General features: G+C 56.1%; 4 protein-coding genes across 4 annotated transcripts; 2 read left to right on the top strand and 2 right to left on the bottom strand.

The window, feature by feature from the left end:
* Positions 1 to 989: 989 nt before the first annotated feature.
* On the bottom strand, positions 990 to 1,725 carry CHGG_04787 (uncharacterized protein; the record flags this gene model as incomplete). Its single annotated transcript, XM_001224000.1, has 2 exons — positions 990 to 1,449; positions 1,520 to 1,725. 2 exons carry the CDS (start codon positions 1,723 to 1,725, stop codon positions 990 to 992), a joined length of 666 nt encoding a protein of 221 aa, XP_001224001.1.
* Positions 1,726 to 2,482: 757 nt separating this feature from the next.
* CHGG_04786 (uncharacterized protein) lies at positions 2,483 to 3,363 on the top strand (the record flags this gene model as incomplete). The annotated part of the gene is made up of 3 exons (XM_001223999.1): positions 2,483 to 2,626; positions 2,808 to 2,876; positions 3,070 to 3,363. 3 exons carry the CDS (start codon positions 2,483 to 2,485, stop codon positions 3,361 to 3,363), a joined length of 507 nt encoding a protein of 168 aa, XP_001224000.1.
* A 2,138-nt stretch (positions 3,364 to 5,501) lies between these two features.
* On the top strand, positions 5,502 to 6,617 carry CHGG_04785 (uncharacterized protein; the record flags this gene model as incomplete). Its single annotated transcript, XM_001223998.1, has 2 exons — positions 5,502 to 6,357; positions 6,574 to 6,617. The coding sequence occupies 2 exons, from the start codon at positions 5,502 to 5,504 to the stop codon at positions 6,615 to 6,617; spliced, it is 900 nt and encodes a 299-aa protein (XP_001223999.1).
* Positions 6,618 to 7,046: 429 nt separating this feature from the next.
* Positions 7,047 to 9,253, bottom strand: CHGG_04784 (uncharacterized protein; the record flags this gene model as incomplete). Its single annotated transcript, XM_001223997.1, has 3 exons — positions 7,047 to 7,315; positions 7,373 to 7,811; positions 7,865 to 9,253. 3 exons carry the CDS (start codon positions 9,251 to 9,253, stop codon positions 7,047 to 7,049), a joined length of 2,097 nt encoding a protein of 698 aa, XP_001223998.1.
* Positions 9,254 to 10,586: the final 1,333 nt, after the last annotated feature.

Below are 10,586 nucleotides of genomic sequence, written 5' to 3'. Positions count from 1 at the left end.
GCTTAGGTCGACGCGAGCCGCGCAAACGCTGGCTTCGCTTGGCTTTGCGCCAGACGAAACCATCGCCGACTTTTACAGCATGGGCTCCAACCCGGAGCCGATTTCGGAGCTTAACGATCCCGACTTTGACCCCTCCCTAGGCAGCGAAGCGGAACAGAGGGCGTACTATGAGCTATTAATGGGCCGGGCGTTTCCGGGCTGAACTATGTACCCCCATCGCGCCGTTGTGCGATCAACCAAGCCAACCCGGCCACGGCCTCGTTGAGGTGTGGCTATAGGATGATTCCTCGAGGATTCAGCATATGGGTTTTGAGTACCCTCGTTGGAGATGTAAGAAGATGGGTCATTTTGGTATGATCCCCAGTCATGCGTTCGATGCTGAAGCTAACCGCTGGCAGGATTGATGATGTACGAATTTATACCCGCCGATATGGCAACTTTATACTAGATCAGGTGACAGCGATGCTTGTGAAGCAGGTACCACTAAGCGATTGCATGTGGCGAAACCGCGCGCTATTTAGATTTCACAATCCATGCAATTCATCTCCAACTTCATGGTCCAAGTCGGCTTCAAAAGTGATAAATTACTCGAAGCCTATCTCTGGCGGGTATCTATCTTCTGACGCCACCTCTCCTCGGAGAGCCCGCGCCAAGTACCCCAGAGAAATGCCTGTCTTGCCTGATACCGCAGGAATGCAAACGGTGATAATAACATGAGGTACTGTATGTCCCCTCGGTGCCGTGAGGCAGTCCAGTTCCCGTCCCAAAGCCCGTCCACCCAGAAAGCCGCAATATGCATACAACACCCGCTAACATGCTTCAGAGGGAACACTCGGAAAGAGGAAGGAAAAGAAAGGAAAGGAGAAAAGGAGACAAATCCACCGGAGTACCGAATGAACGTCCAAGAATGAATGCCGACCAGGAAGGGGAAGAAAAGGTAGCTCAGCAAGCAACCGCGAGAAAGCGAACCGATCCGAAACCAAAAGGGATCAAACCAGCTCAAACCCGCCCTCCACCTCCCTCACATCCTCCTCCTCCACCTCACCACCAGCACCATCCCTCTCCTTCGACGGCCCCCGCCTCAGCACCGCCCTCGCCCTCCGCCCGCGCACCGCGTCCCCATTCCCATCCAGCACCTCATACTCGCGCTCCACCAGCCGCTCCGTGTCGCGCCCCGTCGTGTTCTTGACAAACACCTCGAGCGTGAGCGGTCGCCCGGGCGTGTCGGTCCGGTCGAAGCTGTACAGCACGTCCGCGTCCGCCGGCGGGGTGGCGGCCGCCAGCGTGGGCAGGATGCTGCCGCGCGGCAGGTCGAATGCTGCGGATGAGGGGGAGGTGGCGGCCTCGATTTCGGTCTGGCAGTGCATCTTGGCGCGGCGGCGGGCGGCGGGCATGGTGTAGGCGGAGCGGGTTTTGATGATGTTTTGGGAGGTTTTGGGGAGGTGGTTCCTGTTTTTGGGGGAGCGGATGTGTTAGTGATGGGGAGGGTTGGGGTGATGATGGAAGAGGAGGTGCTTACGCCTCGCTAGGCCGCTTGTTCGGGCGGGACTTGGCGAACATGTGGTCGGGCGCCGTGGCGCCGTTGCCGAACTGGCCGTCGATCTTCAGCTCGATGCCGGCGAGGTAGCGGCTGCCGTGGGCCCACTTGACGTTGGAGTCCTTGCCGCGGCGCCACTCCTTGTTGGCGGACCGGAGGTCACGCTCGTACTGGGTGGAGTCGGACATGGTGATGGGTTCGGTGAGTGAAATGTTGGGGTTGGGGTTGTTGTTGAGTTGCTGGGGGGTTGTCTCGGATGCCGCGGGCATGCGAGGGTGGGAGGTTTGGGCGGTGAGGCTGCCTGACAGATGGATGTCGGGCAGTTGGAAGGTGGTTTTGGAAGAGGTTTCTGGTTTATTCAAAGTGTTCTGGGAGATAACTATATCCCAGGTCTTTGTGTGTGTAAGAGAGGATGGTAGGATTCTGGAAGATCGCTGAGTCCTTCTTAATCCTTCCACGGCGTTGTCGGATGCGACAGCGGAGTTGCCGGTGGTTTCTTTCTTTGTGCGAGGAAGAAACAATCAAGGGGCTGCCTTTGTTATCGCAGATTTAAGAGCTCGTTTTAAAACAAATGGCTGGCCTCTTTCGGACGCCGGCCGAGTGACTCAGAAAGGCGTGGTTCCGGGGTTCAATGAGACGAGCGCCCTCAATTGATAGCGATAAGCGATGCCGATATGACAGAATCGCGGTGTTGCAGGGATGGCTTGCAGGTGGGATAAAACGATAGATAAAAACGATACGAGGTTGACAATGAGCAGTTTAAGGTATTTGGATAAGTGATTGGTCTTTTTTGAAGTTTCAGAGGAAGAGATTTGAGACAAGACGAGAACGGCGCAGAGAGGTTATAATAGCTTCACGGGACTTATCGGACACTGGCTTTGGGATGCCGAAGTGGCAGCTGATAGCAAGGCTCATCAGCAGGGGTGGCGTATCTCCAACAAAAACATGTGGGGCGGCCGGCAAGTGACAAGTGACGACAGCCCGGCGGATGACCAACAACGCGTTTGGGACGGAGGAGGAGCATGTCAGAGCAGCTGGCAGAATCTCAGCCAGGGGGGTGGAGTTGGTGAGGAAGGGGCGGGTGACCAGGTTTATTCTTGGCTTGAGGACGGCCGTTGGTCCCGGACCGGCCCTCGCTGACTCTGTGGCTTTGTTCCGTTTGCCGATGACGAGATGGGCCAGGAAGGTGCTCGTAACAGGGCATACTGTGTCATAACTCAGCACCTTGTTAATTACTTGGTTATTCCCGTTTTGAAACAAACGGATGCAGAAGCCCGTCCGCGTTCATCGCCAGGTCAACTCGAGCAAACCAAGCTCAGTGCAGCCATCGTCATCCCAGGTCAGTGAGCATCCCTGCCTTGGAACTGGGCCGAGGCGATGATGTTCACGATAGTTAGAGTTAGCGCAGCAGGATCAAGAACAGCTCGCTCGGAACCCCAGATGCGGCCACCCTGGCTCCCTGATTCATGCGCCTTTCCGTTTTCTGGAGACGCAAACGGGGGGCCTAACTCCCACACCATCCCATGAACCAGCCGCGCTTCAGCTTCTTGCCAGTCACACCGGACCAAGGCGGCAGTGCGCGAGTCGCGTACCAAGCCGACCACTCCATGACTACCTCTTTTGCCCGTGTGTTGGTTTCGATTATCAATGGCCGCGGCCTTGACCTGCGAAACGCCCGGATGCGCCCGGAGACGGCCGCAATTGCTCGACGCGGTGCCGCTCGATGGGCAACATGCGCCAACCCCGAGCTGCGATTGGCTAGCCCTGGTGTTGTGGTGTGCAGGTTGACGAGTTGGAGACGGGAGTCTCCCCAGACGAGGCTCTAAATTGCATGCAGCGGGTGGTGGAGACCTGCAGGAACCCCCCACCATCCCCAGTGATACCCGCTGCCTCACGTCACTGCCATCGCCGCTGTCTACTTCTTGTTAGCCCGCCGTTGAATCATTCGGGAGGGGCGGAATCCCCAGGTTTTTTTCGTCGCCCTCATGGTCCTAGTCACCTAGCGTACATCTGGTATTTGCAAAGGGACTAAGGGGGGGGGGGGGGGGTTGTTCAGGCAATTTTGCGGTCCCTAATGTTTCGGCAGGCATTACCTGGGCGTGTACCCCATGGGCAAAAAAAGCCGGACTCCAAGTGCGGGTGCCGACGAAACCTTCAACCAGAAACGAAAAGAACGCCCTTGAACTACTTTGTATTTAGTTCGATTTCTTTTTATTTGATTTACGTTGCTAGGTTTTTTTTTATATTTGTCTTTCTATAATTCTTTATCTCTTTCTCTTTTCTCTTTCTCTTTTCTTTCCTCCTTGTTTTTTTCCTAGATTTCAGTATTACGGTACTTGAGACACAGCCAGCGATTTCTAAATCCCGACCTATCTTCCTCCCGCTCTATGCACCCTTTTGGAGGACGCTTCTTGAGGCGCTTGATCAACACGACGCTGCCAAAGGAGACCGCCGGCCCTTCCTCTTCTTCAAGTTGCGGATTAACTATACTGACACATAAACGCCATGAGGTGGCGCCATGGACGTGGAAAAACAGTTGGGTACCTCCATTCGACAAGATATATGCGATGCGTCTTGCCTCACCGTACTTCTCTGCCACCATCATGAGAAGGTCAGCTGCTTCGAAGCACCCTTTGTTCAGATGTCTGGCGATAAATATGGCCGTTTAGTTCACGAAAAGGCCATCTTTCCACCGAGGCCCCCATGGCACTTCTGATGGGGTCTCATCTGCAGACCGCTCAAGAGCCCAGATAAGCACCTTTCCAGCCAGCTGAGTGATTGGAAGCCACAGATCGGACAGCTGTAAGTCCGCCATCGGAATGTGACTGCCAAGGACTTCCCCGCAAAGCAGAAACCTTGCAGTATCTCGAATGACTTGTTCATCGGATTTTAGGTAGCATGGATAGAATGTCTCCGGGTTGCACGCATCGTCCGACATACGAGTAAAGCATAGATCTTGTCCCGTGCTAGGGAAGACTGACTGTCGGCGAATTTGACGAGCAGGACATGGAGGTTGCGATTTGATGACCACCAGGTATTTTGTCGAATCCGCGGCATGATATCGAGGACAGCTTGTGTGTGTTTTGGGACGAACTCGGGGTTGACATACCACACCCTCTTGAACCAAGGTCTTTTCAACAGCCCCGCGAGGACTTGTTTCGGCCACGACGAGGTCGGGCTCGTGTTTGGCCACCGCTGGCTCATGAAATAACGGCAGAGAGTTGTTCAGTCTTCCTTGCTCCCCATTGCTTGCGATTCGGTGGCTTTTGTGTCAATCCAACCAAAAGATTCCAGAAAGGTGTCGGTACCCTCGTGGCCGGGACCTAGCCAGATGAGCACTTCCTCCGCATTTTTGTAGATGTACCCCATCTGCTTGACCTGGTGGCCCTTTTCTCTTGGATCATCTTGGTTGACGCAGATCGCGTCGGCCCAGAGAAAGATATTTTGATCGGGACGCCGAACGTGTCGTAGAGCCGAGTACAGATTTTGTGTCAAGTTGATCTGATGCCCGTCAACGAGAACCTTTGGGACGCCCTTCCGGGGTTCATGCTGAAATCCCCCCCAGTTGTATGATAGAGCCTTGTACGGAATACCTGTCTCGAGGTCGAAAAAGAAAAAGAAAAGGACGTCATGAAACCCCCAGTAGCTCAATTGTAACATCTTTTACCTGCCCCGCGAATTACAGATATGCCGGTCAGAATCAAGTCATCGTGAAAGATCGTGCTGTGAGCGGAAGGGAGGTTAGCTCGATCTGAGGCTCATGGAAATCCCCGGCGATCAGTGATGTCATTCGCTCGAGGCACACTGTTGCATCGCTAAGTGGGCCCCTAAATTTGAAGCCAAGACTTGCAGTCCACCAAAGGCAACACCTTGATGGCAAGACAACGCGACAAGAATTCCATCATCATCCGAGTTCCTCGAAACCCCCCCCCCCCCCCCCAACAAAAAAACCAAGTCGCCCACCATGCCTTCAGACAAAGCAGCCTACTTAGCAACACACTACCTCACCTCCAGCAGTAGCAAACCCTCCTCATCCTCCACCAAAAAGCGCAAGCGCAAACAAGCAACCACCTCGGGCCTCCTCATAACCGACGACGACGAAACAGGCTGGGGCGGCAGCGCCCACCAGCCCGACGCCGACGACGATGACGCCCCCCACCACAGTAGCCGGCGCGACCACCGACTTCCCGGCGCACCAAAAAATCCTGGCTGGAAAACCCTCGGGGGGGGCACCACCACCGTCACCACCACCACCTCCGCAGACGCCGACGCCGACGCGATCATCGCCTCCGCCGCAGCCGAATCCGCCGCCGCGGCCGCCGCCCAAGCCGCCGAGGACCTCGACCTCGACTCCGCCACCTCCAGCACCAACACCAACACCCCGCAAATGTCCAACGGCGCCCTCGCCGGCCTGCAATCGGCCTCCGCGCTCACCGCCCAACTGCGCAAACGGCAACTCCTCGAAGCGGCCGAACTGGCCCAACTCCAAGCCGCCGCCGCCACCCCCAACAACCCCAACGACACCAGCACGCCCGAAGTAATCCTTCGCGACGCAACAGGCCGACGCGTGGACGCGTCGCTGCGGCGCGCCGAAGCGCGGCGGCAGGCGGCCGAGGCGGAGCGGGCGGAGCGGGCGCGGCGCGATCTGCTGACGGGGGAGGTGCAGCAGGCGGCGGCGCGGGCGCGGCGGGAGCGGCTGGAGGAGGCGGCGCTGCAGCCGGTGGCGCGGGGGAGGGATGATGCCGAGTTGAATGAGGAGCTGAAGAGGGAGGGGCGGTGGAATGATCCGATGGCGGAGTTCCTGGAGGTGGGGGGGGGTGGTGAGTGGTGGTGGTGGTGGGGTTGGGGGGAAGATGATGAAGGTGGGGGTGGTGGGGAGGAGGCCGGTGTATAAGGGCGCGGCGGCGCCGAATCGGTATGGGATACGGCCTGGGTATCGGTGGGATGGGGTGGATCGGGGGAATGGGTTCGAGGCGGAGCGGTTCAAGGCGTTGAATCGGCGGGAGAGGGATAAGGGATTGGAGTATGCCTGGCAGATGGATGTGTAGCGAGGGTATCGCGGGAGGGTTGGGTTAAGTAAGGAAGGGGTTAGTTAGGTGACGTATGTGTGGACTTGATTACGGTTCACAAGGGTCAATGGTAATTAGGGACAAGGTGGGCATTTTATGATGCAAGGCAATATCCCATTTTGAAGGCCACGTCTAAGAGTGAGATTGAGCAGTTACCAGCTCTTCCCTCTGTCGGGATTACTATCCACGTCCCGGGCCGTGTCGCTCATGATCCTAATTTCGAAACTCGAGATTTCTTGCTCGAAATTTCTTCCTCGTAACCGAACAACAATGCCATTTTAGAAGCCACCTGGCGGCCAAAAAACATGCAAAACACTTCATCCTTCGAAATTAGTACCTGGGACGCTCCGCCGAACCAGGTCAAGTAGATTTACTCCTAGTGACGAATCTCTCGGTCATGGCAGATACTCGCCGGCGCGATAGGGTTTTGGCGGCTCTACCTAGCTGGCCTTGGGCCGTAGAAGCTTGTCCGGGCCGTAGACACCGTGAACCTTGACCATCTGGATCCACTGCGACGTGGTAATGTTGCCAGGCTTGTTCACACGCGTCTGGAATTTCTTCATGAGATTGGACAGACTGATGCCCTCCTTGGCATACGGAGCCAGGGCCTCAGCAATCTCTCTGGGCTGAATGATATCGACAGCCTGGCTCGGGGGTGGTGACCCGCTGGGAGTCGCGCCGCCGGTCTTGGGAGCACCCGGCCGGTTTGCTAGAGTGACGGGATCAGTACGTTCCGAGCTCACGACGAATGAACTCATCGACTCACCACCTGGGGCGGGGCTGCCAGCCCTTGAACCGGAAGGCGTGCCGCCCGGCCGCATTCCCGGCTTCACCTTGAGCTTCTTCTTGAGTTTGGCACCGGCATCCGATCCCTCGCCGGCCGTGGCTTCGCCGTCGCTCATGGCAGCGCTCAACGGCTTCGGCCGCCCGGGGATCGGAGTCCCTCCGCGGCTAGGGGCAACAGACCCTTTCCCAGTCCTGATCTTCTTGCGGACTGCTTCGTTGTCGCTCGACTCGGACATGTTGGGCGAACCGGCCCGCTTCAGCTTACCCTTTTTGAGTGCGTCGACCGTCCTCTGTTTCCCAGACGGCGTCGTATTGCCCTTGGTGTTGGACCCGGAGGCACCTTGATCTTTCTGGCCGGCCTTTTTGCCCTCTTCATCCTCCTTTTCTGACTCCTTATCTGATTCCTCGTCTTCGGAGGCCTAGCACGTGTCAGCGGCGAACGAGAGTGTCCGCGTACCACAACTGCACTTACCGATTCGTCAGTAAAAGGGTTGTTCTGGTCGGAACCAGACTCCAGATCGTCATAATCCTGCCCATGTTCAAGCTTCTTGAGGGTTTTGACGGTCTGTTTCCCCATCATCTTGCTTCGAATTTTTTCGAGCTGCTCCTCCCGCTCCTGTTGCTCGACCTTCTCCTCTTCGCCCGCGCCAAAAGTGTTGGCCGCCACCTGCTCGCGGCGGATGCGTTCCTTGGAGTCTTTGGTATCTTCATCGTCCGCCTCAAAGTTGGGCGCCTCGTCGTCGTCTTGGAATTCGTCACCAGACATATCGAGCTCAAAATCGTCCTGTCGCTCAGTTCTGCGCGCCATGCGCGAAGTGGCGCTCTCCGTCTTGACCCGCGTGGGCCCGCCCAAGAACCGGCGAGTCTCGCTCTTTTCTCTTTCCATAAACTCCTGGTCTTTCTGCTTCATTACCCAGCGCTTGATCTCCTTGACCTCGTACATCATTTTCTCGGCATCGTCTAGCGAGAGCGTATCGAACTTCGGCTTTTCGTCGAACTTGTAATACCTCTCAAGTGGGATCATGCGGAAGCGGGCGCCATCGATGACTAGCGCGACGTTCAGATCCGACAGGCTGGCAATATACGAACCAACCCACACGCCCGCCTTGCCTTCGGCGTCTTCCAAGTGCCACGGCCAAGTTTCCTCGTAATGGATCTTGGATTCTTTCTTCTGCGCATCCGAGTTTCTCCCGTAGAAGGCGGTTGGCTTCTCCTTCTTGTTGTTTGGCTTGGGTTTCGGTTCGTTGGCTCTGGCAACAGGTGCTATCTGTGCTTGATCCAAAGCGCGTTGCGCCTCCTTGTCGGCCTTGAGCTGGCGGGCACGCTCGAACTCGGCAGCCTCGGCGGGATCTGCCGGTGCCGAATCCTCCTTCACAACCATACGGTGGGCAGGAGGAAGCCGCGGGTCGCGACGCAGTAGGGTGACTGGACGCGGGAACTGGTCTTGGTTCATGATGTCCACTATGGCATCCCCCTTTGCTTTGCTCGAGTCTCCTTTCGCCTTGCTTAGGCGCATGATATGGTGGCGCAGACCCTCCAGCAGAGACCGCTTGGTCACCACCAGCGGGAAGTCCTTGTAGTTCGCTGGTGTTTTTTCCGTCCAACCCCCGTTCTCTTCCCGAATCTGCGCGAGCTTGCGCATTGAGGGATCGTTCATGTCATTGAGTATAGGAATTTCGTCGTCGTCGATATCGCCCTTCCCTAATCCAGGCCTTTTATTTGGCGGTTTGGAGAAGACGGGGGTCGGTCTCTTCTTCTTTCTTGCTACGAGGGGATTCGCAGAGGCGGGTTTGCGCGGCACGAACGGAGGACGACCGGTTGGGCGCGAGGGGCCACTGCCTGCGGGGGGAGGAGCGCTCATGACGGGCAGCGAATCGATGGGGTCTGCTCGGTAGGTGAAGCCGGTGAATGGTTTCCAACCTGCAGTGGTCGGCGGAGAATGGAGGTCCCTCAAGCAAGGCGCGTCATCAAGTCGCGTGAAACGACTTGTATGTTGATACCTAGGAGAGATAAATAGGAGAGAGTCGTGTGATATTTACCGCAGGATGAGGATCGGTCGAGGGTGAGGTTGTCGTCGTTGTAGAAGTGGGATGGTGGATGGAGGAGGCAACGAAAAGGCGATTGCAGTTAGGTAACGAGGTAGTTGAATGCGAGAAAGGAAAGCTGGGGTGCTTGCGGCGATGACAGCCGGCCGAGAACAAAGGGCCCACTGAAAAGCAGCCGCACTTGTATCCAAGCCTGCGCACAGACCAAGTTTAAGCTTGGCAAGTTTGGGTAACCATTATTGGCGAATTCGCATCCTTCGATTGAAAAGGTGGTATTAGTAGGAAGGCAGGAAATAGAAATGCCATTCACCATTCTGGCCTATTGTAATCTGTACATCTTCCTGTGCTTTCATCCTTTCTATCCCTCCCACGTTATCTCCTAGGTACTCACCTACACTTGGTATCTTCACGCACAAGGCTCTGCCAAGTTGGTCTGGTGTGGAGCAGGCCGAGCTACCTACACAGTACGAATACACAGGAGTTCCGTCCCGGGGTTTTGTGGGCCTCATGGGCCTCGACTCAGATCCCGAATCATCAACCCGCATCCATCTCAGGCTTGTCAACACAGTGCAGCTGCGTCACCTAACTAGTTCTTTGCAGCTCCACATCCTGTCGACCACGGGAATGGAATTAGGCCAAGGTACTGATGCGAAATATCGGCTCTACATTCATTTTTCTGAACAATCGTCCCGGATCGCTTGGTAGCTCAGTCAGTTTGTTGCGGTGGGCACGTGGGGTCCCGATTTCACCAGGCAAAAACTCCACCAAGAGCAGCAGCGTGCAGCAAACCATCCCATCGCCGTTTCTTAGCAAACACTGAAAATCACCATTGGTGTCCTTTCACTTAGAGAACAAGAAACTGCTGCAACTACCCAGTGCTCAATTTCCCCATTCAAAAATCCCAAAGACTTGCGCAGGTGGATGTCACCGCGCATTCTTCGCGCTCACTCTATTGTTCTCCGACTTGGTTCTGGTTTCCGTTCCCAGTTCCGTTCTAATCTCTCCAGCAGAGAGTTACGCAGCGGCACCGGGGTATATACCTCATCAACTTGTTTCATAACTAACGAGAGAACGATTAAACAACAATTTCAAGCAGTGCTGGCAGTGTTTCAGAGAGTGCTACAGTTCCAAGTTGCGCCGCTTGTTGGC

The sequence above is a fragment of the Chaetomium globosum genome, genomic scaffold (genome assembly GCF_000143365.1).
Source record: "Chaetomium globosum CBS 148.51 scaffold_4 genomic scaffold, whole genome shotgun sequence".
NCBI lineage: Eukaryota > Fungi > Ascomycota > Sordariomycetes > Sordariales > Chaetomiaceae > Chaetomium > Chaetomium globosum.
The sequence above is the reverse complement of the archived record's forward strand: the minus strand, read 5'-3'. Positions and strand labels throughout refer to the sequence as shown.